This window comes from Biomphalaria glabrata, chromosome 10 (assembly GCF_947242115.1).
Source record: "Biomphalaria glabrata chromosome 10, xgBioGlab47.1, whole genome shotgun sequence".
Lineage (NCBI taxonomy): Eukaryota > Metazoa > Mollusca > Gastropoda > Planorbidae > Biomphalaria > Biomphalaria glabrata.
This window is the reverse complement of record NC_074720.1, coordinates 11,344,894-11,370,321: the sequence shown is the minus strand read 5'-3', so window position 1 is coordinate 11,370,321 and position 25,428 is coordinate 11,344,894. Positions and strand designations below refer to the sequence as shown.

The 25,428-nt window shown below is 33.3% G+C and overlaps 2 protein-coding genes across 4 annotated transcripts; both read left to right on the top strand.

The window, feature by feature from the left end:
• The first annotated feature begins 1,092 nt into the window (after positions 1 to 1,092).
• Positions 1,093 to 11,211, top strand: LOC106051599 (DNA repair protein XRCC4-like). Of its 3 annotated transcripts, none has more exons than XM_056045088.1 (11): positions 1,093 to 1,118; positions 2,189 to 2,365; positions 2,510 to 2,697; positions 3,497 to 3,661; positions 4,277 to 4,333; positions 5,009 to 5,075; positions 5,321 to 5,423; positions 5,604 to 5,634; positions 6,328 to 6,449; positions 7,656 to 7,742; positions 8,866 to 11,211. In XM_056045088.1, the coding sequence occupies exons 2-11, from the start codon at positions 2,218 to 2,220 to the stop codon at positions 8,969 to 8,971; spliced, it is 1,074 nt and encodes a 357-aa protein (XP_055901063.1). In that variant the 5' UTR covers positions 1,093 to 1,118; positions 2,189 to 2,217; the 3' UTR covers positions 8,972 to 11,211. The 3 variants fall into 3 exon arrangements, with proteins under 3 accessions (XP_055901063.1, XP_055901061.1, XP_055901062.1); XM_056045086.1 differs by having other exon boundaries at positions 1,101 to 1,206; XM_056045087.1 differs by having other exon boundaries at positions 1,103 to 1,171.
• Positions 11,212 to 14,529: 3,318 nt separating this feature from the next.
• LOC106051596 (von Willebrand factor C domain-containing protein 2-like) lies at positions 14,530 to 19,764 on the top strand. Its single transcript, XM_013206799.2, has 3 exons — positions 14,530 to 14,731; positions 18,199 to 18,340; positions 19,466 to 19,764. The coding sequence occupies exons 1-3, from the start codon at positions 14,630 to 14,632 to the stop codon at positions 19,603 to 19,605; spliced, it is 384 nt and encodes a 127-aa protein (XP_013062253.1). The 5' UTR covers positions 14,530 to 14,629; the 3' UTR covers positions 19,606 to 19,764.
• The last annotated feature ends 5,664 nt before the right edge of the window (positions 19,765 to 25,428 follow it).

Sequence of the window (25,428 nt, the reverse complement as noted above, 5' to 3'; positions counted from 1 at the left end):
TGGCCCCCATTTGAGGGCGGGCCCCAAATGAGTGTTCAAAATTTGTTTTTACATTAAATATTACGCTATTTTCCCATGTCTTGATGTCGAATGTAAAAATGGGCTTGCCCCTAAAGAGGTCAAGCCCCCCCCCCCGCGCGGGCCCCTGATACTTAGCTACGCCACTGAGTGTAACAACTGATGGAGCAGTGCTTTAACTGAGAAAAACAAGTGTTTTTTTAAAAATATATATTAAAGAACAATGTCCCAGCCATAAACTCTAAACTGGAAAGTTGGTGCAATGCTGGATTGCATATAAAGCCAATGAGGCCTATTGACTCAATTATCTCAGTGATTAAACTTATCAGAGCTAAGGGATTTAATCACAGGCAGTTCCGAGAAATAGGCTACTGAAGATTTGGAAACTAAACAATCCGATATTCAGTAGCCTACCACAGTAGTATCCGCTGGCTTAGCACTGGCAATGTATTGCGAAGAATCTGTGATCTCAAGGAAGAAATTATGTGCCTTGACGGACATTGACTGTGAATTTGTTACTAATATTTCTAATGAAGAGTGGAAGATAGACAACATGTTTTTCAGTGATAATATTACTATAGGGTTGCTTGCACATGAAATTTAGTGCAATTTTAAATCTTTACACTTAAAGCATTCCCATTTCTCCAGGCAATCTATCGAAAACAGGCTTTGTCATTTTCCTTTGCTGAAACTGAAAGGTGAGATTCTAATGAAATGGTTGAAAAGTACAAGACTTAATTGGATTCCTTGATTGTGGACGAAGAGCGTAAATTTTGTTGGCTATGCTAAAATTTGTATTAGCAACTTGTTAGAATTCCCTTCACCACCCCGAACCTAATAGATCTACTAGATCTAATACGCTTACACGAAACACAAAATCAAAACAATTTGTTCTACGTCTGACGCTCTGCAATATTTCTTTTTTTTTATATATTTTTTTTTGCACTGAAGGGACACAGACCTATATATATTAATACATCTAAGGCTTAACACAAACACGTTCGGTAACTCTAATTGTAATAGGTCTTGTTTATAAATAAAAATCTGAAGAGAAATCCATACTGTCCCTAGGACGGCCTAGGAAAAGAAATATATCATAAGTCTATTAGATTAGATATTACTATAATAATATAGAGTCTAGATCTAGTCTAAGGTAATCTTAGACTATACTCTCTAGGCTAAATCTAGGTCTGTCTATAATCTATATTTAATAAGTCATAAGTGAGATGATAATTATAACTTATTATAATTATAAGCGTGTAACTGTATTTAATTAGACTTCGACACTCAGACTGTCTTATTAGTGTCTACTACTACTAGATCTAGTACTAGATTGTAAATAGATTTAGAATAGATTACTTATTTACTAATCTAGATCTAACTTCTAAGTCTATAAATAGTATAATAATTTATTATATATTATAACTAATATAAGAGTTATAGGTCTATCTAGTCATCTAGACACAATCTAGTCTACTAGTTTTACCCTACCTACATTTCTATGTTTAAAATGGAAATTCTAAATTCTGGAGCAATATTTCTTACGGCCTTAGCCTAGCCTAAAATAAATTAATCTAGATATATACATTATATAGTTAATAGTATTATAGTTGATCTATGAGATTCTTTATGTAGATTTAGACTTTTTAGTCACTCTAGATCTAGATCTTTTAGATCTTCTTTTTGTAGCATTCAAATTCTTAAATTTCTTAAAATTTGAAAATTGTTTTAAAAAGTCAACTAGATTGTCTAGATCTAGTTCTATTCATAGTTAAAAGATTGCAATAAAACAGAAATCGTTTTATATAATCTGATATCTATTTTAACCTGACTACCGTCACTACCTAGTTTTGAGACAAAGATACTGCAGATTACAGAGATATCTATAAATCTAGTAAATAATCATTTACTCCTGTCCACTACCAAATTAACAATTATTATTGAGATCTATAGCCTAGATATATATAATATATATTTTTTATCAAACCACATTAAAATGATTGCCTGTTAAGTGGGTATAGTAAGGAAGGGATACATTTACTTGTATCAACTACTTTCTAGTCTATTGTAAAAAGACTCAGCCTGGTTGAAAATAAATTACCATGCATGCTGTTCAGAACTTCCAATGATGTCACTATACATTGATTACAACTCATTACATACTTTTCAGGAATTTGCATTATTTAGGCAGTTGCCAAGATGTCTAAAGACAAATTAACATTAACTGAACTTGAAAGATCAAATGACGCTGGAGGAAAGATTTTCTTACAAACTGCTTTAAAAAATAATGGCTCTGAAGGGTTTAAGCTGACTCTCACAGATGGAATAAATGTCTGGGAAGGGGCAGGTATTTTAGTGTTTAGTCATAATCTCCTATTTATGTAATGGATTTATTGTAAACTCTAGTTAGTAGAAACATTGATGAAATCAATAGAGATACATTTTGTTATATTTCACTACTCTGTCTTTCAATGTATTTTTCTGTTTTTAGTTACTGAGGAGGATTTGGACCAACTGTGTGTTCAAGTTAAAATGGACTTCAACAGCTTTGTTGATCAAACACAAGCTGCCTTCACTAAAGATGTGACAGGTGATGCCAACTATGAATGCCACTTTGTTGAAAAAGGTGACAATACAGGACAGCTAACATGGAAGAAAATCCCTGCCCATGATGTTAAAGTATGTGATACTATATCCAATTACCCTTTCGATGCTACTGAATACAGACCTACATATTTCTTTTTTTATGGTCTGACAATTACGCTGGGCAGAGCATGAATCCCATATGGGGGACTTTTTTGGTGAGCTGAAAGGTGGTCTGTGTATCTCTGAGGTGCTCCACGGAAACACTTTAAAGACCAGCTTAGGCACCAACTTGCTTTAACTGACATAGAAGAGAACACCTGGTTGCATGCGGCCTCAGAATGAGACAGCTGGAGGTCACTTACAAAGTCTGCAGGATAAACATTAGAGACCAAAAGAAAATCTGCTGCCAAGGACAGATGTAGATGGCAAAAAGAAAATCTAAAATGGTTATGCCTGCACTGGATGTGGCAAAATATATTTGTCACAGCTGGATCTGCATAGCCACCTGAAATATTGCATTCCTTATTAATCTTGGGACTCGAAGACAAGCCTTATTATTATTATTATTATAATTATAAAATAAATATATCTTGGTGTTAAGCTCTCTGCTGCAGTTGAAAATGTATGGTTCAAGTCTTAGTGATATGCTTTCAAATTTATTGAGGACTGAAGGATTGGACCAGCATCTCTTAGTCTAACTAGTTGGGTTAAAAAAGGTGGCTGTTCTAGTCACAAAGTATGTGTTCTTGTAATTTTTTTAAAGAGAACTGGTTTGATTCCACTTTCACCACAAGCTCTTAAAATTGAACCTGACAGTTTTAAAAATAATTTATAGTTTGAAAAAGTGATTTTTATAAGATAAAATTTATTGCAAACTTTTTTTTTCTTTCAGTATAATTTAGGATCAACAACTTTGAAAAAGTGCAAAAACTCTTCCAAGAAAATCTGTGATATTTTGAGTGAATGTATTGCTACTACCCGCAATCAGCAAGATGAAATTCATTCTCTAGAAACTGCTAATGAAAAATTATCTTCAGAAAGGCAGAATGCATTGAAGGTTTGTACTTTTTATAAAGTTTTGTATTTTCAAATAAGCCCTGAACTAGAGAATTTTACTTGATGCCTTGGGCATAAGCAACAACATTTCTCTCGAGTGGATTAGAAAAATAATTTATTTGGTAGAGTGTTTTCTTAACGTAAAAAAAGACAACCTTTCATCATTACCAAGTTGTTACATTCTTTGAGCACTTTGACGTTGCAGTCAAAGATAGAAAAAAAGCAAGAAAAAAGCTTTTATGGCCAGAATGAAGGTAAAAAAAAAGATTCTTAAAAACAATTTTAGAATTTTCATGATACAATTTTTTTTCTTTAATACATATTAGTTCATGTCAAGTTGACATAGTTACAAAAGTTTTTTGCCATATAGTGAACATAATTTTATCATGCCAAATGCTTTTTCAGAAAGGTTGTAGCTAAAATAATTTACATTTTTTCTTAAGTTCAAATCTTGTCAAGTTGAAAAACAAAACTACAAGAATAAAAGGTTTATGAGACAAAAATATGAGTTTGCCATTTTGTATTTTTCGTGGATTTGAAGCTATTTTGGTCAAATATTGAAGATTTTAGTTGTGGTTTTAACTTTGTTAATAAAAAAAAAATAATTTTATTCCAGAGGCTTGAAAGGTGTGTGAAAGCCAAGGAAGAACTAGAGAAAGATTTATATTCTAAGGTGAGGATAACACGATATTTGTCTTCATTTATTGATCAGATATAATAATCTGTGTGACCCTTAAATGAGTTACACTGTTTAATAAGCTATTTTGCAATGCACATTCACTTTTTTTTGCAACAATATATGATCTAAATTTTGAAAAGTTAATTTTTTGTTATAATTTGAGTATATTATGAATGCTTGTAACTTGATTGATATTATAGGTTTAACAAATGGACAATTCAATGGATTGTACAGAATAACATAATAATAATATAATTAATAAGCAACAGATATTGTAAAGTTAACAAAAAAAAAAAGGATAGATTACATTATTTTTTAAAATATCTTTATTCAAGTTTATCAGATAAGCTAAATGATCCTTTAGTCCATTTTTCTAAATTAAGAAAGCTTTACAAAAAGCAGGGACCTATTTTGTTGATAATGATTGTGACCTGGATGTACTCAAGATCCTGATGTTGATAATGACGTCTGCATGAAACAACTTTGATTAATTTCTAAAAGAAAAAAACAAACAAATCAAGTAGAGTTTATGTAAAATTTCTCCACCTCTTTAATTTATCCTAGCCTTGTCCTATCAGGATTATAGTCAGTGTTGACCTCTATTAATGTACATGATCAATCATTACAGTCTGCTAATAATAACGCAGTTTAATTATTTACTCTGTTTAGTTTGTTGCAATATTAAATAGCAAGAAAGAGAGAATTCGACAGCTAGAAGAACAGTGTAACAACCAAGGTTTCTCTCTATTTTTTTAATCAAAATTAAATTATTGTCTTAATGTTTGTGCTATATGTTTACATTTTTGTTGGCTTCTTTTTTCGTCTGTAATATTTAAATAGTAATGCACTTGTCATACTAATTAAATTAATTAATTAATTAAATACATCAATATGCACCTGTTTTTAACCTTATAGTGAATATTACAATTAGTCCTAATTTTTGTCTAGCTGCTAAATTCAATTTCTTAAAAAATTTTTCAGACCATGAAATGGATGAAAATTCTAACTCTCCAATTGCTAGTACATCTAATCAACAGTTGCAAACAACCAGAAATGGTCAAAGAGGAAAAAAAGTGATGAAAAGGTAGGGTCCAAGATTTTTAATTGATTGATTATATTAAATCTTCTGACAAACTTAAACGGGATTAAAAAATTGATAGTTTGAATTTTTTTTTTAAATTACAAAATAATTATTAAAAAAATACTAGTAATTTAAACAATTTTAGCAATAAAATGAAACGAGTATTCTCAACTAATTCCTCAGTGCGTCAGAAGAATCTGATTCAGAACCTGAGGTAAGTTATATCCAGTTAGACCATTGTGATGTTTTTCTTTTTCTTGTGATTTCTAGGGAGATAATTTAAAGTATTTTAGTTTCAGATTTATTCATCCCAAATTAGTAACTATGAACATTGAATAAGAACAAAGAAGACACCAAATCATATTTACATTGGACTCTAGAATAGAACAATATGACATGATCAACTGTACAAGCTTACTTCCATTCTCAAACTGAGTCTCATGACAGGATGCACTCAAATGCCTAACATGAATATGAAATATTGTGGATTTGCCAAAATAAATCACAAAATACAAAACAAAAACATGCACATCAAACCTAACTTAGTTATTTTTATTCTAAACACTTTCATTGAATACCAGTCAAGACTGACATGTATGAGCTAATATACTTTTAATATTGGGCCAAACATTAAAATGGAAGAGAAATTTTTGACTTATTGAGTGACTTGATGAATGAAAAAAACAATGCAAAAGAAAATAATCTGTATCCATCTAGCACATTGAGTTTATTGTAATGTGTTTGTTTATAGGAAAGCTACCAACATTTATTGTTTTAAAAAATTCTGAAAGTGATAAACTTTTTCTTTGAATGAATAATCAACAAGAACATAAATAATTGGATTAATTATGCAAATGTAGTTTTAATTTAAAAAAAATGAATTAGTTTAAATAATGTTGTGTTTCAGGTGTCACCAGCCAAAAAAGGTAAAAATGTTGTAAACATTCCATCGAAAGCTGTGTTAGAATCTTCATTAGACTTTGGGTTAGATGAAGAGACTGCAAGCAATGAACCACCAGTAGTAAGAAGGTCATTACAAAGCTTATATCTACTTATTCTGTCGGTCTATCTGTCTGGTACAAAAGTTTGAACATGTTATTTCTCCCAAGCCCTTTCTCGGATCTAGTTGAAACTTTGCGCAATTAGTCATTTGCATTTGAAAAACACAGGAACCAAAAAAATAATTGATTATTTGTTGTTAATTTTTTTTTTTGATACCAACAAGAGAAATTAATCCTTCAATATTAACAGATTTGGCTAAATTTGTTTTGTTTTTTTCCCCTTTAAATAATTGAACACTTTATTTCACCACACCCATTCTTGGATCAATATGAAATTTTAAACCATGTTTTATTGTTTCTAACAAAACATGAATCACTTAAAAAATTAACCAGTTAGTCAATTAATTATTGATAATTATTTTGTTGGATATTGAAAAAGGGTAATAACTTCTTGATTCCTTGAGAGATATAGTTGTAAGCACTGAGTTCTTTCCCTTAGATAAGTTTTTTTGTTTTTTTTTTAAACAGGATTTTTATATTTTACCTGTTTTTCTTTTGTAAACACAAAGTTACATAAATAGATCATTTGGTACATCTTCTAATTCTGAACACAAGACATCAAATTAATCCATATCTGATAAGAAATATTCTGATATTTTTATTTGTTGTAAAATATCAATACTGTATATTTTGAAAATTAAAAATTCATGTTAGTGTCTCTCTTAAAATATTATTTATGTTAGCCTTGTTTCCTTGATTGTTGTAACATCATAAGTATTTTTTTTTTAGCTATTATAGAATGAGTCACTATATTCCTTAAGTTGATGTCATTCTAGTTAGAATTTGTATTGAAAATAATGTCCAAGGAAAGGCCTCTTGTGGTACACTTAAGCTACTAACTTCTGACTATTTTCAAATGATGAAAAAACAATTGACACACGAAGGTCATTACAAAAAATATTGTATGCCACAAAATTTCTCAAAAGTGTAAAGGTTAAGGCTATGATTTTTGTAGTACTTAGATACTTAAAAAGTGTATTAGTAATTTTAAATACAGAAAGGCTAGAATTTTATTTTCCCTTTTTTGGAATCATTTAAGTCCTAGTACAAAATTATTGTAGAACTAATATGGCTAATAAAAAGAAGTTATTACCACAGGTTAAGCATATTTATTCTAGCACTTGAGTAGTTCTCATCATTACCTAGTTTAGGCATACTTTATTTGTTTCTTCAGGCCCCGGCGTCAAACCTCAAATAAAAAGAACACTCCCGCCAAACCTGTTTTACCTCGTGTCACTTCTGGCAACACAACTCTGGAAAGGTGAGGACAATGTTTTGATAGTACTCACATAATCTTTGGACTTCAATCTCTTTCCTGGCTACATTGTTTTAAACAATCCGCTGACCCATTTTCATTTTCAGATCATTTCATAGCATCTAACTATACAGACTAGTTAGTTTCACATATTTGCTGGCAAAAGAAATCAAAATTGAGAGTAAACTTTGTATATTTGTTTTGCATTGTAACTATGGTGACTGCCTTCAGTCAAAAAGGCAATAAAAAATTATCTTTTCTTATCTCAAGAAACCAAAATGAATGGTAATAGAGACTATTTAACTTAGTGAGACGACTGAAAGATAAACACCTGTGTTTGTTTTTTGTTTTATTTCCGACTAATTTATCCTGAAGTCAATTTGGAGTTTTATTTACTTTGCCTACACTGGAATCATGATAGCACATCATCCCTTTAGATCCATGTCTTCAGGATGAGCTATTATTCTGAGTTATACGACTGAGTTATGCTACTGAGTCATGCTGTAGCCTATAACTTTTGTGACCACTTCAGTGTTAGAACAATTTTAGCTCATTTCATAGGACGAGATGAGAGCTTGGGCATTATCCATAGTTAGAGCATTGTCCCTCACACAGCAGTTTCCCATCGCCACACATCTGATGGGACTGATTTAGTGGCGGAGACTGATATAATTGGGTATAAGTTGTACTGCAGCATCTGCCAATATGTAGTATTGTGTGTTACATCCTATATAAGGCTCACCTTCTGAGTTGAATCACAGAGTTTGCCTATACTCCAATGGGTTGCCAATCAACGCTAAAAAGCCCCTGGTTTAGGTGCTAGTACTAGCCTTCCATTGGGCTCAGTGCTTGAGCCACACAAGAATGTCATTAGTGATCAGAGGCTATGTGAGATGCATGCTATATGCACTAATATCCTCTATCACTTCCACCAAAGACAATCTTAAAGAACCATTATAAACTAAAGAAAACTAAAATCAAGACTTCGAAGTGCATGCTAGTGATTGTTTTAAGCTCTCAGCATTCAAATGAAGTCTCCTCCTTTTAAACTTTGTGCTATGTTTGTATAGAATGTATCAGTCAATATTTGTTTTAAGTTTCATTCATTGTGTGTCTTTATTCTGTTTAGACCAAAAAGTGCAGACAGAAGGTCCAGTCTGAGAAAAAGTGGATCTGGCAATTCCAACAAATCAGCAGACAATTTAGATCCTGATGATTTGCTTGACAATTTTTGAAACATATCTATTCACATAGTAGTAATACCAATTGGTAGCTGTTTAAAGCTTTAAATTATTGGCCAAATTGACTGAGTGTAAATTTTTATCTTTTCTAAAAAATAGTTTCAGTAATGAAATGTGTTGATCCATCCCATGCATTATGTGTAAATTCATGTTATCACACTATCCTGCTCTTTTGTTTACTGTTTGCATATTGATTTTTTATTACCCAATTACATTCTAATGACATCTTTGTAAATATTGCAATATAGTAAGAGAGAAAAAGAAGACAAAGTGATATAGTGAAATGTGTGGGGGATTTAAGAAAAATCTACAGAAATTCATAAGATTATGAAAGGAGAAAAAGACTTAAGAAATTTTGAAATTAACAGATGTAGTAAATTTAGTAAAGGCAGTACAGGTATGTTGAAAGATAAATATTGCTAACTAAAGGCAGTACAGGTATGTTGAAAGATCAATATTACTAATTAAAGGCAGTACAGGTATGTTGAAAGATCAATATTGCTAAGTAAAGGCAGTACAGGTATGTTGAAAGATCAATATTGCTAACTAAAGGCATTATAGGTATGTTGAAAGATCAATATTGCTAACTAAAGGCAGTACAGATATGTTGAAAGATCAATATTGCTAACTAAAGGCATAATAGGTATGTTGAAAGATCAATATTAATAACTAAAGGATACACATTTTAAGTTACAAGGAAAGAGACCTTAGAAATGTGAATTTACAAAGTCTACACAAACTGTTATATATTTTGTAAATACATAGATTATCAACACATCCTTTGTTCTGTATATTAGATATACTAAACAACTAGCTAGTTATAGATTGGTCTCCATTATGAAAATCCTCCATAGTCCCACCATGTTTTAGCCTGTGTCTTGCACTTTTTTCTCAGTGGTAAATAACTTTTCATTCTGTTGTTTCAAATAAAACTATTTTGAACATTTTAAAAATTTTGAACATATGAAGTTAAGTTTTTAAGTGGTTATAGTTATCACCAGAATTATAGAAAATGTCTTATCAGTATTAACAATAGATATATGTCTTAAACTCTGGTATATAAAAAACTTGCTGTGAAGGGTGAAGACTTCTGTGATATGGGTCAGTTCCACAATGCTGCATGTATATGGGTCAGTTCCACAATGCTGCATGTATTGCTGCTTCATACAAATGGGAAATAACTCTTTTATTTCAGCACTTGACCTACTTGGAACCACTGTGGGATGGTTGAGGTGGTAATTAATCTTTCCCATACAACTTCCCCACTAAAGAGATCGCACAGCAAGCCAAACAATTCAATATTTATTTCATAATATTGAACTTGAAGTATTACAAACAAGTTGAAAAAAAATGTTTTTATTTTCATTTTAACCTGTTGCTTTTCGTTTAAGTATAAAAAGTTCCCCTTTCAGACCTTGTGGTCTATAGGGCAGATGAACTAAAGGTCAACTGATTCTGTGGCCTACGGTTAACGAGGGTGTCATGTGGCCAGCACAACTAATGTCAGGTACCCATTAGAGCGTGGTGGACTAAGAGGCGCCCGGAGATCCCGAAATTAAAAATCCCAGTCTTCACCAGGATTCGGACCTGGGACCCCCAGTTCGGAAGCCAATCGCTTTACCACTCATTCACCACGCCTCCTCATTTAAGTATACATTGTTAAAAAATTTGGAATAGTATCTCTATTAGCTGGACATATACTGTTTGCGTATTCATGTTAGAAGTTTGAATGAGAGTGTCAGTGAGATCAAGTTATTTACCTGATGGTGTATGAGCTGCAGGTTGTGTGTTCAACTAAAATTGGCAGCTGAACACCATGTTTACATAACTATATTTTAAAATAATGCCAACAGAATATACAATTATTTCAAAATACATTTTGTGTTTTATTATTTGTCTGATGGAAGTGATGAAGATAAATATGACATATCACCATAACATATAACATACAACTATTGCAACTATTGTATATTAGTTCAAAGAAAGAAGCACATTTCCTATTCCATTGCTAGGACCAATTTATACAAGTGCTCCTTCTTCCTTAGTACCATTAGAGAATGGAATGCTTTGCCTAAATCAGCCAGGAAAGCCAACGACTTAAGAGAGTTTAAGTCACTGACTAACATGCATGACTAAATTGACACATGAAATGTGTAAGACTTAATTATCTTCTCTTTTGAAGTAATGTCTGTAATCTATAAGATAAGAAAATAAAATAAAAATTAAGTGACATACATTTATGTTCTTTTTTTTTTTTTTTTGAGGTTCGCATTGTTTACACTACCAATTAGACTTTTTTCTCTCTCAAAGTAATGTAATATTTGCAGGTTGGAAGGGGTCTCTATATAAACAAACTGAGGAAACAGTGTAAAAACAATTTTTCTTGAGTTAAATACCTTCAACCTCAATTCAATAAAACATTTATTCCATCAAGGAAAAAAATTCACATAAAGATAAATATGAACGGTAGAGAAACTTGACTGAAAAATAATATTTCTGTTCAATACAGCACAGCAAATAATTGCTGTGCAAAAGACTGACCAGCAATGACTAATGATCAACAACTAATCAATCAACTATCAAGGGGGTTTTACTTAAATAGTCTCCCAAAAGAGTTTTCAGAACTGTTATATAATTATTGACCCTTTCTCAGAAACTTTTCTTTCTGTCTCTACCTAATTGTTTATATATTTTCAAGGCCTTCCCAATTTTTTGATAGTTCTAAGCATAAAATATTGATTCACATTTCTGATCAAATTTATACATATTCACAATGTGACTTATTAATCTGGTCAGTTCCCATACCCTTGGTTACATCAGAGCATGACTATGAATCTAGTTGACATACTTTCTTTTCTAACTGGAGATTATAATTATTTCATTTCATTTAAATGCCAGCTCATGTTGGATTTTTCCATAAACCTTTTTTTTTTCTGCCACTAGAGTTTTGATTATCATTTGTATTTCTTAAACTAAATTTTTAATGTCATTTGGTAACAGTTTGTTACCTAATTAATAGATAGTTAACTAAATAACTAGTAGATAGTTAGTCATAATTAATTAAATTACCAAAGTAATCTGAAGAAATGTTTTCAAAATATTTCAATCACATTGATGATAATTTATAAAAACGTATTTAAATTATATCCATTTCTGTACTGCTTTGATATTTGCAAATTTTTATTTTTCCAATTAAAAATATGTTTTTCTATTGTCAATTTGTTGAATTCATTTTTTAAAAATATATACATTCTAGTTTTATTTAATACTTTTCACCTAATCTTGTTATGGAGAGGTCTGTGAAGTCAGTCCACAATGTTTCCTTGCTGTGTCACCAAATATTACTTCAACAAAATACATAATTACTTTTTACCGAACAAAATACATAATTACTTTTTACCAAACAAAATACATAATTACTTTTTACCAAACAAAATACATAATTACTTTTTACTAAACAAAATACATAATTACTTTTTACCAAACAAAATACATAATTACTTCTTACCAAACAAAATACATAATTACTTCTTACCAAACAAAATACATAATTAATTTTTACCAAACAAAATACATAATTAATTTTTACCAAACAAAATACATAATTAATTTTTACCAAACAAAATACATAATTACTTTTTACCAAACAAAATACATAATTAATTTTTACCAAACAAAATACATAATTACTTCTTACCAAACAAAATACATAATTACTTCTTACCAAACAAAATACATAATTAATTTTTACCAAACAAAATACAGACGTTTAGCATTTTGAGTGGCAACTGAAAGGAGAAAAAAATTATTATTTTGTGTGGTCTGTTTGTCTGTCACGTTTAGATCTAAAAAACCTTAATAGGTAATGGAAGTCCTATTTTCGGATATTTTGCAGCTTTCAAAGTTTTAGTGCAATGGCTACTTTTTATAATCTAAAAGCGAACCATTTTGTTTTTAACATAAAATTATAATAAAATACAGTTAACTCTTGATATTTAATTATCCAAAACACTCAGTAATACAATGCGACGTCAACACCCTCAGTAGTACAATGCGACATCAACACACTCAGTAATCCAATGCGACGCCAATCCTAATATACTGTAGTCGTAGTACAGGGGCGTAGCTAGGAATTTTCCACCATTTGGCGGCCCGGGCCTTGACCTCTATGATGGCCCCAGAATTTTATGTAATATTTAATTTTTAATATAAAAAAAAAAATACTCATTTGGGGTCCGGGGGATTTTAAAGTTCTACTCCCCCCACCCTAGCTACGCTACTATTGTAGTACATCTATTTTTAGACTGTAGGTGGATTAAATTGTAATTTAGTAGGCTACAGTATATCAAGGCTGAAATGATTTAGTATTTTTTTTATAGATCAATAAATGTTTGTTTTTCATCTATTTTTTTATTATTTTATTCTCTAAGAGCATATCTTATTGTATTATAAATAGAATTTGGCTGACATTTAGATAGATCTACTTTGTAATAAGATCTATTTTAGTATTAACTCAATGAGAATATAAAACTATGACATTCAGTGGCCTAGCTAGCAATTAGCTATCATTTGGGGCCTGGGGGGCTTAACCTCTTTGGGGACCCGGCATTTTGCGTAACTTTTAATGTAAAAAAGACTCATTTGGGGCCCCTCTCAAGTCGGGTCCGGGGGATTTCTCAAATTCTACCCCCCCCCTCCAACCCTAGCAACGCCCCTGAAGACATTACGTTTATTAAACGTGATGCTTGCGTGACTATATCTTCCTATCAGGATAAGAACGTCTACACATCCTGCGGGCCGACAGTACAAAAAAAGCGAACGTCACAATTAGCCAGCCGGTCAAATAATGAGAGGCAGTGACATTCACGTTTTAATTGTCATGTGGACAGTTTCAACCACATGGCGCCCTGCAATCGTAAACTAGTGGAGCTCTGTAGATATCCATATTCATTCAGAACACATGTTGTAGGCTTCAGTCTAGCTTTTTAGTACAAAACATAAAGACGCATGAGACCATTTAACACGATACCCAGCTGTGCCAGTTATTTTTGGTCACGGAGGGTGCTCATTTGATTTATCTAGTAATTATATAACTCTTAGTCTGGGACATTCAGCCCCATGGCTTACCGTCGGTACGCCACTGGCATGGTAAACACTGTGATGGGCTCTCATTAAAATACACACAGTTTTCTAATCATGTATAAACTCTGAAATTCAATAAAGGAATCAATTAACTGTCTGGTGCGACATTGAGAGATGCTATTACAATTGGATGCTTGACAATGGCGGAGGGGGTGCATCAAAACATTAAACGTTCGTCGAATTCCTTTTTTATGGTCAACGTGTGTACCTCACCGAGACGCCGACTCTGCAGTCGTACCCCTAGCAACGCCTTAAAATGATTGAACTATTTTGACTTCGTAATTATGGTGTTTGATAAGGGCAAATATCATGCCAAGCGGGATGCATAAATAATTACAGTTATTAGCTCCCTTATAATATGCTCACGATGTTACTTGAGAGGATGATTAACAGCCTGATGTACACTTAACGTCTATATCAAGTCAATTGAAGTTCAGTCCTACTTATGTTTAGTATAAATGCTACTTTTTTGAATATGATCGAGATTTAGAAGGGGAAACAACTTTTGTAATGTCGTCTGCTGGTATTGTTGGTTTAATACTTTTGGCGGCCACTTTTTGTTTGGCTCAAAATGAGAGAAACTGTGTTCTTTCTACTGGAGAGGTATTAAGGGTGAGCGATTTTAGTACACCTATATTGTTATAAACCTGGTGGTGGCACAGATGGGGGTAGTGGTGTGTGTGTAGTCAGCCGACGCAAATCGCCCCAGGCCAGCGCTAGACGAGCGGTCAACCGTGACGAGCTATGACGGTCGGCCGAGACGAGTGTCAACATGACGGTTCGGGAAGGATCGCCGTCGTGAACAGAGCTCAGGAGCGTCACGAGGGATGTAGTCATGTGACGAAGCTAGAAACATCGAGCGATGTTCCGTCCGGATCTAGAAGGCCAGAAGGGACCCTATATCGCGGGCACGCTACTTTCCCTTATCGTGGCGTCCGCGTGGAAACGACCAATAGAGGAAGTGGTTAGGCTAAATGGGTAGCAAAGCAAAACTCCCGTGGGGATGCCCACGGGTAGACGAGAGTCCACCCATTGCACGGGCGGAGTTGTAACAAAGTCCCCACAAACACGTCCCACATCCATGCGCTGTTCCTCAAAGGGACCGTTACATAAATGGCGGGTCCCGCACAGCTAGCTTGGTACAATGAAGGAAAATGGCGGAGTCTCCCGGTGCCCTCGGCCTTCGGCCATGTGCAGCCAAGCATGCGTCGGGGGCCAAAGGCATTGGAAACAGCAATGTTTTTCTATAGGCATTGACTCGGGTCTCTCTCAAACAGAACTGTGTTCTCACAGGTTTTTTTTTTTTTTTACTTTTTGGCGTCCAAACAGGTTTTTTTTCAAACTTAGAGCTCGAAGAGCCTTCGGCTCAGCTCTTGGACATCAACAAGGGACCCTATATAAAGAGCGGAGGTGTCGCAGTCAAGACAGTCCACGACCGAAGGTTCACGACAGAAGGTTCACGACAGGGGTTCAGAACACGGTCGACTACAGCACAGTTCAACGGTGTGGTTCTGTGCGGAGCATTATGACAGTTCAGTGCGGAGTACTGTCAAGTACAGTTGAGACGACTGGCGTCTTGATCTTGGTCTGCGATCGAGTCCGACACAACGAGCATAGTGTGTGAAGTCAGTCCTGAACTATTGAACCCAGTGCAAGCCCGGAACGAGACGGAGAGGCCAGTGCAAGAGTTGATACGGCGGAACGGTGTTATCGGAGAGATATTTGTACAGTGTACGTGTTGCCAATTGTACAGTATTGGCTGTTATTTATTCAACTATTAAAGTGTTACGTTACTTTGGAGCCCTGAGTTGTCAAGCTCTTTAAGTTGGTGGTGTATGGTGCAGTTTCTTATATATATATATATATATAATTTCTTTTTTTATTAGTTTATTCAGGGATTAATCCATATATTAAACAGCCTTTTGGCAGTGATGATTCATTTAGAGATTAATCCACGTTTATGACAAACTTTGTAACTGTGACGATTAATTTATGAATGCCTGGTCGTGTGGTACGCGTCTCGATGGTCCCGGGTTCGAGCCTTTCTTGCTGCCATCCAACGTCATTCTGCGGGAGGTTTGGGGCTAGGATGTAATTATCTTCAAAATTATTTGAAATATGAAGTTTTTACAATTTAGGGATTAATCTTAACCTAAATACTTTCTTAACAGTGATTATTAATTTAGGGATTAATCCATATCAAAAATTAATTTCTTAGGGATCAATCCACAGTCAAAATAGTTTCTAATCTGTGACGATTAATTAAGAGATTAAACCATATTCAAAATAATTTCTTAGTAGTGATTAATGATTATCTATTCAGGGATTAGTTATCATATATTTTTATTTCACATTTCTAATGGACCTTTACAAAAACATCTTAAGTTACCACTGCATGTGTTCCAACTGTCAAACTTATCGCCTTATCAAAATAGACGTTCTCGTCATAAAAGCCTTTTTAGAACGCCGCTGAGTCCACCCAATTCTAATGGGTACCTGAAATTAGTTGGGGAAAGTAAAGCAGGTTGCGTGTCAATGTGTTATGCGCCAGGAGGCCCATTGACTCTTGACTGCTTTTCTTTCTGGGTGTGCTCCCTTTAGTATTTGATCAGCTAAGATCTAAGCAGCAGTTGTTTTTTTTTTCGGAGTTTTCTCCCCTAGATGAACTGCAATCCCTAGCTAACGTGCTTCATCTACCCGGGTTTAATATTAGAGCGCCCTATTCTCGCTTTTTCGCAATATTTCCCTGGATTTCTGAGATGTTTTTAGTAAATATTCTAACCACTAGAATACCCCAACTCATCCTCCATGACTGCAAACCAGTTGGTCAGCTGTTTATTTGGCATTCACAGCTTACCCTTATATCTATAGGTCATTCCACTGTCCGCCACCTTGGGACGCGCTTGGTAGAAGATGATAGCTTCTCAAATAGTTCTTAATTAATTTCAGTTCTGAAAAGCTTTTTTTTTTTCACGTGACGCCTCAGACACTTAGGTTGTAAGAAAGAGTTGAAGGCTAAGTGAAAAGGGTTGAAGTATCAGTGGCATTATGAATTTTTGAAAATTAAAGTAGGCCTAGTGTCCAGTTTTAGGCCCTTTAAAAAGAACTTTTCTGCTGTTCTTGTTGTTTTTGTGGTAAACAGTTTTATTCAGCATTAATTTTGAAAAGGACATCAACGATTCTTCATCGGTTGCTGAAATAAGTCTATTGAAGATATATCAGCTTCCTCATTGATCTCTTTTAGTCTGAGTTGAAGCTCAGTTTATGTAAAACAAAAAGATCGATGCACTCAAGGATTGATTTTGTTCTCTCATTGAACAGTCCGGTTGCTCTATATTGTTATCATGGCCTAGTTTTTCTTCTTTAGAATTCCTCTTTCTATTCTACATCCTCAACAAAGCAAACAAAGGGGAAATAAAAACTGCCAATAGTTCTTGAGCTGCGCTTTAGAATCTATAGCACAGAGAGGAGGCTTCAATAACTGTCTCACATTCGTCAACTCGTTTTTTTAAATTGAATTTAACGGCAGAATGACTACAGCTAGTTGATTATAAACTTTTTAATGACATGCAAGTATGTTTATGTTAATTCAGATAGTCAAATTCTGAACTTACTTTCGACAACTTATCAAATCCAGTCACAAAATCCATTATATCCGTATCATTATATCATAAGTACTCCAAAACACCAAAAGACAAAACAATTTCTTAATATATATGTATCATCCACCCTGACACCAATCATGTCCCATCGTGCCGAAATATGTGTTGCTAAATAAATAAATAAATAAAATATATAGATTTATCATCTATCTACTAAAAGTTTCAATGTGCATACATTTATTTGAGTATCTAGCTAAACTTAGCTTTTTTAAAAGTTTCACGTCATACAATGTATTTCTTCACAAAGACGCAACTACTCCTAACTTACACTTGTAAATCATATAATTACATTTTTTAAAATAGAAAACATTTATTTCGCTTCAATATTACATTCAGTTTCTGTCACAGATTGTCAAATAATTCTATCCTCATGCATCTTAATTTCACGCGCGACAACCTTTCTGTTTTTGTTCACAGGATGGGGAGAGATCTGGTAATAGTTGTGCACCTTGCCGTTGTGTGCACGGGTTTCTGCAGTGCGTGAGCATAAGATGTGGGCAGCCTCCGTGTATGGACTCTGCCATTCTACCTGGCCAGTGCTGTCCAACTTGTCCAAATGGTCAGTATTTAAAAAAAAAACGCTTACAAATAAACAAAACAAGATTAAGGTGTTAAACTATAAACGCTATACTTGATAACCATAAACAGCGCCGACACTATAACGCCAGATTCATGAGTGAATTTATTAACACACTGTGTTAACACACCCTTAGTCAAGGGGAATCATTCAAGCTACTTATATAAACTATGTCAACATAAGGTCCGTCCCGTTTAGATCTAAAAAATATATTTAAAATCCGACATCATGATATTTTAGACCTTTCAAAGTTCTGATGCAACGGCACTTTTTTCTATTCTGAAAGTGAAAATGTAATTTTTAAAATCAACTATGCAAGCAGTTTTTTTTTCATAAAAATACACACATTTTTTTTTTACAACTATTAATAGTAACAAACACAGGAGGCTATTTAGTACAAAATGTATTACTGTGTTAAATAAATTCTACCATACTAACTACAACATTTAAAAAAAAAAGTTACATTTTTTTAACGAGAAAAAATCTATCTAATATGCATATAAGTGGAACATAATTTAAAACAACAATTAATAAGTAGTTTTTCATATTATCGCGTAAACTGCTGTACGCAGGACACACCACAAAACACTTAAGTAAAGGAATGTTTATTTATTGTTAAGAGGATCCTACGAACAGGACCACAGAAAGTAGTTAACTATATACAAAACAATAACATCATTTAGGTAATCATTATATGACACCCGTTAAGCTAGGCTCACATCCAACTTCACCTTCACTTTCACCTATGCCTTGGTCTGCTTGACCGTTGGGGCACCACACAAGATCGGTCAACCTTCTTTCTCCATTCTTCTCTGTCATTTGCCTTTGATAGAATTTCATTTTGATATTCTTTCTGAAAATATTGAAACCTGCGTTTTTACCTGCCTGGGTGGACCACTTCGGGGGCCAATTTTGAGTTTTGTGTTTCCACACAAACTGTCTTTGTAACCTTGCATATACATATTTTCATAATAAATGTATGTTTTTTATACATGGGTATTTGGTTGAAGGATAATTATTTTTAACTTAATATTAAACTGTTCAATAAAGAGGCTGAAGCTTTATTATTATGAAAGAGAACCTAACTGATCATTCTTTTTCTCTTAGGTCCAAACTGCGCTCTCCCTGGCGGAGGAATTTTAGCCGCTGGTCGATCCACCACACTGAGTGATGGTCTAATATGCAGATGTTCAGCGCGACCTTACGGTCTGACTCTAGCGAACTGTCGCTTCCCCAGACAAGGTTAACTAGCTGGATACGAACAAGGCATAATCAGCGATATCATTAATTCTGAGAGATCAACAAAGCCTTCAGATTTGTGTTTTAATGTTTGTTACAATTAAAGAAATATTTTTGTTTTAGTTTTTGCAGCTACATTCAATATATTAAAGAAGTGCTATTTCACATTATGTTGTTATTGTGGTTTTTTTAAACAACAAAGACTCATGATTTCAACCTACCTGATATAAATTGGAAAACACTAACCATACATAAACACCAAAACCTTAAGGACATAAATGAGCTTTTCATAGAAACTTTACACAACCTAAGTTTAGATCAAATCATTAAAAAGCCAACTAGATTAGACAACACATTAGATCTCTTCTTAACCAACAGACCTGGATTAGTAGTTGATTATGATATTATCCCTGGTCTATCAGACCATGAGATCATAAAAATACACAGTCAGATAAAAGCAGTAGCCAATACAAAACCCAAAAGAAAAATCTTACTCTGGAATAAATGTAACCTAACACAACTACACCAAGCTGCATTAAACTTTCAACAAACATTCTTATTAGAAAAAGACATTAACCAACCAGTCGATGACCTCTGGAATTTCATTAAAAACCATCTTAAAAGCATTATAGAAAATCAAATACCAACTAAATACACATCAAACAAAATAAATAAATGCTGGTTTAATAATAGACTAAAGAAGCTTTAAAGACAGAAGGAAAACCTATATAGAAAATTTAAAGAAACTAATGCAGAAAGAGTTTACAAAAAGTATATAAAAATTAAACACTTAACCCAAAAAGTAAGCAGACAGCTGCAGAGTGAATACATAAACAATGTAATATCTAAAGACAACAACAAAAACCTATGGTCATACATTAAGTCTAAGAAAATGGAAACAACAGGCGTAGCGCCATTAAAAGATGAACATAACATAATACATAATGATAATGAAACTAAAGCAAACATTCTAAACAAATACTTTGCATCAGCATTCTCAGCCCCAGGAGACAAAGACGTATTACTGAATTTGAACCAAGAAGACAACATAGAAGATATAGCAGTACAAGAAAATGGAATTCAAAAACTATTAGCCAACACCAAACCAAATAAAGCTTCTGGACCTGATGGTATTCCAGCTAGATTACTCAAAGAGTTAAGTAATGAGCTAGCCCCAGTGTTCAAAATACTCTTTCAGGCTTCACTTAACCAGGGCAGAGTACCAAAGGACTGGAAAGAAGCTAATGTCACCCCCCTATTTAAAAAAGGAGAAAAATCTGACCCAGGAAACTACAGACCAGTATCACTTACCAGCATCACATGTAAAATCCTAGAACACATAATATGTAGCAACATCATAAACCACTTAGACAAACATAATGTCCTCACACCATACCAACATGGCTTTAGGAAATATAGATCATGTGAAACACAACTAATAGGACTAATTGATGATTTTTCAAAAGGTTTAGATAATAGTGAACAAATAGATGCTATCTTACTAGATTTTTCTAAGGCTTTTGACAAAGTTCACCACCATAGTTTGCTTAAAAAATTAAAATATTTCGGCATTAATGGTCCACTGCATCAGTGGATTAAAGACTTTCTGATAGGGAGAGAACAAACTGTAATAATAAATGGCTCTAAATCAACACCGATAACAGTAAACTCAGGTGTACCTCAAGGAACAGTCTTGGGTCCACTACTATTTTTAATTTACATAAATGATTTACCAAATTGCATTACTTCAGGAACAAAAGTCAGATTATTTGCAAACGATTGCATAATATATAGAACAATAAAAACAACACAAGACACAGATATTTTACAAAGAGAATTAGATGAATTACAGAAATGGGAATCAAATTGGAGCATGTCTTTCCACCAAGAAAAATGTCAGTTGTTAAGAGTAACAAAAAAACTAAAACAAATTAATTCCACTTATCTTATTCATGGCAAACCAGTAACACAGACTAAAAACGCAAAATACCTAGGTGTTATAATAAATGAAAAACTGTCATGGAATCCACATATTGATGAAACTACAAAAAAATTAAACAAAGCATTAGGATTTATTAAAAGAAATTTCTATAAATCAAATAAGAACATAAAACTAAAATGTTATTTAACCTTGGTTAGGCCAATAATAGAATATGCATCCTCTGTTTGGGACCCCTCAACTCAAGAAAACATTAAGAAACTAGAACAGACACAAAATAGAGCAGTGCGATTCATAACAAACGAATATTCACATTTGACTAGAGTAACACCTTTAGTAAAATCACTAAATTTAGAAAGCCTTCAGGACAGAAGGCTCAAAAGTAAAGTAGCAATAATACATAAAACACTGAACCATAATCAACAAATACAAAAACAAAATTTAATAAAATACTCTGAAAGACACAAAGATAAAGGCACTTTCCTCGTCCCATATGCTAGGACAAATTTGTACAAATACTCCTTCTTCCCTAGTGCTATTAGAGCATGGAATGGGTTGCCTGAGCTAGCCAGGAAAACCAGTGACTTGGCAGAATTTAAGTCATTGGTTAATATGCATGACTAAATGCATGACGCGTAGGACGTAATCATCTTCTTTTTTGAAGTAACGTCTGTATTATATAAGATAAGAAGAAGATAAGATGAAACATTTGTTGTATTTTTCTATGATAGATCCAAACCATATGATTTTGTATAAACCTTGACGCTTGTTGTTGATCATGCATTTATGTTACATAGGCATTGAGAAGGGCTGCCTTTGGTACAGTTGTATACAATAAGGCGAAATAATTTACGCTTTCGCCATTAATATTTTTGTACAGAGCCAACACAAATATAAAGGCTTGAAGCTTTTCATTACACAGTCTGTCGCTATTATTCTAATCGCTATCAGAACAAAACAAAATAAGAAGAAGCTTCAGAAATTAGTTGGCAATGAAGATGAAACGTGTTTGGTGACTGTTTGATGTCTCCAATAATTCCTTAACTAAACTAGAACAAGAAACAAAAGGAAGAGATTAAGAAAGTGTATTAATAATAATAATAATCTTTATTGTCCGTAAGGAAGTCTGTCTTACAATTTGAGCATTGCACCAAACAAAACATTGTAACTATAAAAAACAAAATGTACATTCACACCAGACTCACTCATAATTTACATGCACAAGTTTATATCAGATTGTTTCTTTTTAATGATTTGATAGGTAGGGGAACAAAAGAGTGTGTCTGTTTGTCTTTGCTATCGGTGTCTTGTATCTCTTTTATGGTGGTAAAATCACAAAATCCTGACCCAAGGGGTGATTTATTATTTCTTGAATCTTTTTAGCTTTTTTTTTTTATGAATGTTTATCTCCAACAAATGCCCGAATGGGGTTAGTTTTTGGCCAATGATTTTACCAGCACCATTTAGGATTTTATGAAGTTTATTTTTATTTTTAATGCTCAAATTGCCATACCAGGCAGGGATACTAAAACTTAAAAAAATATTACAGATGTGAGCGTGATAAAACATCGCCAAGGTCTTTTCGTTAACATTAAACGAGGACAGTTTTCTCAGTAATCGTAATCTTTGCTGCCCTTTTTTGCTGATATAATCAGTATTTGCAGTGAAATTTAGTTTATTGTCTAGGATAGTACCAAGGTATTTAAAGGTATTCTGAAGTGTTTTCATTTGTAGACATAATGCATTATTTAGCCTTTGAAAAAAAACCTAGTTTATCAACACGTCCTGAGTTTTGTTCACCGGATACACCAAGAATTTTGCTATTAAATGTTTTTTTTTCCGCCATGTAGGAAAATGTCCAATAACCAATGTCAAGGCCGTATGATTTAAACAATTCTAAAATTAAATATAAAGGAATATTGGGTAAGGACATTTTTTCTTTCAATGAAAAATGATTACAGCATTCCAATATAGGTCAGATATGCTATGGAAGGATATGAGATTTAAAATGAAGTCTTTATACGATCAAGAATGTATTCGTGAAATAATGGAAACGCGCAATAACAAACCTTATAACTATTATTTCGTATTTCATAATCATTCAATATTTTAAAAATCTAATTTGTTTTCCATTGTGCAAATGCTATGAAAGTGAAAGGAGTCCTTGATAATGAAATAATGAGCTCTTGTGATTGGATGTTTACAAAATGTTGAAGACAAAGACGGTCAACAAATCTTGTGTGGTCAAACAGACCAAGGGATAAGTGAAGGTGAAGGGGATTTAATTAATAAAAGTAGATAAGTCCTGAGTTATAATTTTTGTTACAATTGACATTGTCCACATTTATATATAACTAATGGGAGAGTCAGGGGAAATAACCACTGAAAAAAAACTGCGAATTGTAGACACTTAAGTGTCTCTAGCTTATAGAACATACGGACAAAATGTTAACAATTATATATGAATATGAAATAAAACTTTCTTACCTAGTGCCATTAGAGAATGGAATGGGTTGCCTGAATTAGCCAGGAAAACAGCGACTTAGCAGAGTTTAAGCCATTGTTTAACATGCATGACTAGATTGACACATGAAATGCGTAGAACGTAATTATCTTCTATATATAGATAAGATAAGATCTCGATATACATTGTCTACTTTTACAATATGCAATTATTGGCTCAATAATAACTTTCGGTTTTAAAAGTTTTCTTTTGATAGCGACAATATAAATTTTTTGAGATGTCTGGCTGAGTTGCGAAAACCACTAGACTACCAATTAAGAGTGCTATTAGAGCATGGAATGGGTTGCCTGAGCTAGGCAGGAAAGCCAATAACTTAGCAGAATTTAGGTCATTAGTTAATATGCATGACTAAATGCATGACGCGTAGGATGTAATCATCTTCATTTTTGAAGTAACGTCTGTATTATATAAGATAAGACCAAAGGACCACAAAAAGTACAGCTTGTCTATCAAGTTAAAGATGGCGCAATGCACCAAAAGTTAAAAAAAGACAGGATTACAAAGAGAGTTTGTGTTACACAAACTCAGAGGCGGCCCCCGTCGAAGTCGGATCCCTGTCGGATCTGCATATTCGCAAATAATATTCAAGAGGTGATTTAACTTTGATGTAAAATGTTTTACACGTTTCGGATGTTCCTTCAGAGTTGAAGATAATTACTTCCTAGTCCAAACCTCCCGCAGGACGACGGGGGATGGGAGCGGGCAGGGTTTGAACCCTGGGCCATCCATAAATCTGAACGACAGTCCAGCGCGCAAACGGCACGACCAGGCAGCCATCCGATGGTCAAAAGTAATAATGTTTCAAAGATTCATTTGCCGTAAATTTAAATTTAAATTTAATAAAAAAAATAGTAGATTAGTTTTAGTATATTAAAACATTACAATATTGATCAAAACGTTTGGAAATGAAAATCTACACTTTTTTTTTTACACTTTAAGTTTAGAAATTGAAATTCTACATCTTAATCTAGTCTATTTTAGTCTAAACTAGATCTAGAAATTCTAGATCTAGACTCTAAAATAATTTTAATTAGAATATAAATCCAGATCTAGATATACTGTAATAAAAATCTAGATCTAGTTTAAAAAATCTAGATTAGATCTAAATCAAGATATCATTCCTTTTTTAAACGCGAGTCACATAACGAGGCTTAATAAACATTACTATACCGAGTTCTTTTTTCATTTCATTTGAAGAATTAATTCCATATAACGTCAGAGGGAAAAAAAAACACTATGTCACACGGCCTAGCTAGGCTAAAAATCGCCTTCATCTATAAGAGCCATTTATCGAGTGTTCATAGACTTTGGTGCACCGAGTGCGTTCTTTAAGCATTTCATTTAAAGAATTCATTCCATATGACGTCA

Excerpts from the sequence above, each read along its gene's own strand:
- LOC106051596 (XM_013206799.2), top strand. The coding sequence starts at position 14,630 with ATGTCGTCTGCTGGTATTGTTGGTTTAATACTTTTGGCGGCCACTTTT. Across the intron at positions 14,732-18,198 it reads CTACTGGAGAGGTATTAAGG|GATGGGGAGAGATCTGGTAA; the intron begins GTGAGCGATTTT and ends TTTTGTTCACAG. Across the intron at positions 18,341-19,465 it reads CTGTCCAACTTGTCCAAATG|GTCCAAACTGCGCTCTCCCT; the intron begins GTCAGTATTTAA and ends TTTTTCTCTTAG.
- LOC106051599 (XM_056045088.1), top strand. The coding sequence starts at position 2,218 with ATGTCTAAAGACAAATTAACATTAACTGAACTTGAAAGATCAAATGAC. Across the intron at positions 4,334-5,008 it reads AGAAAGATTTATATTCTAAG|TTTGTTGCAATATTAAATAG; the intron begins GTGAGGATAACA and ends TACTCTGTTTAG. Across the intron at positions 5,635-6,327 it reads AATCTGATTCAGAACCTGAG|GTGTCACCAGCCAAAAAAGG; the intron begins GTAAGTTATATC and ends GTTGTGTTTCAG.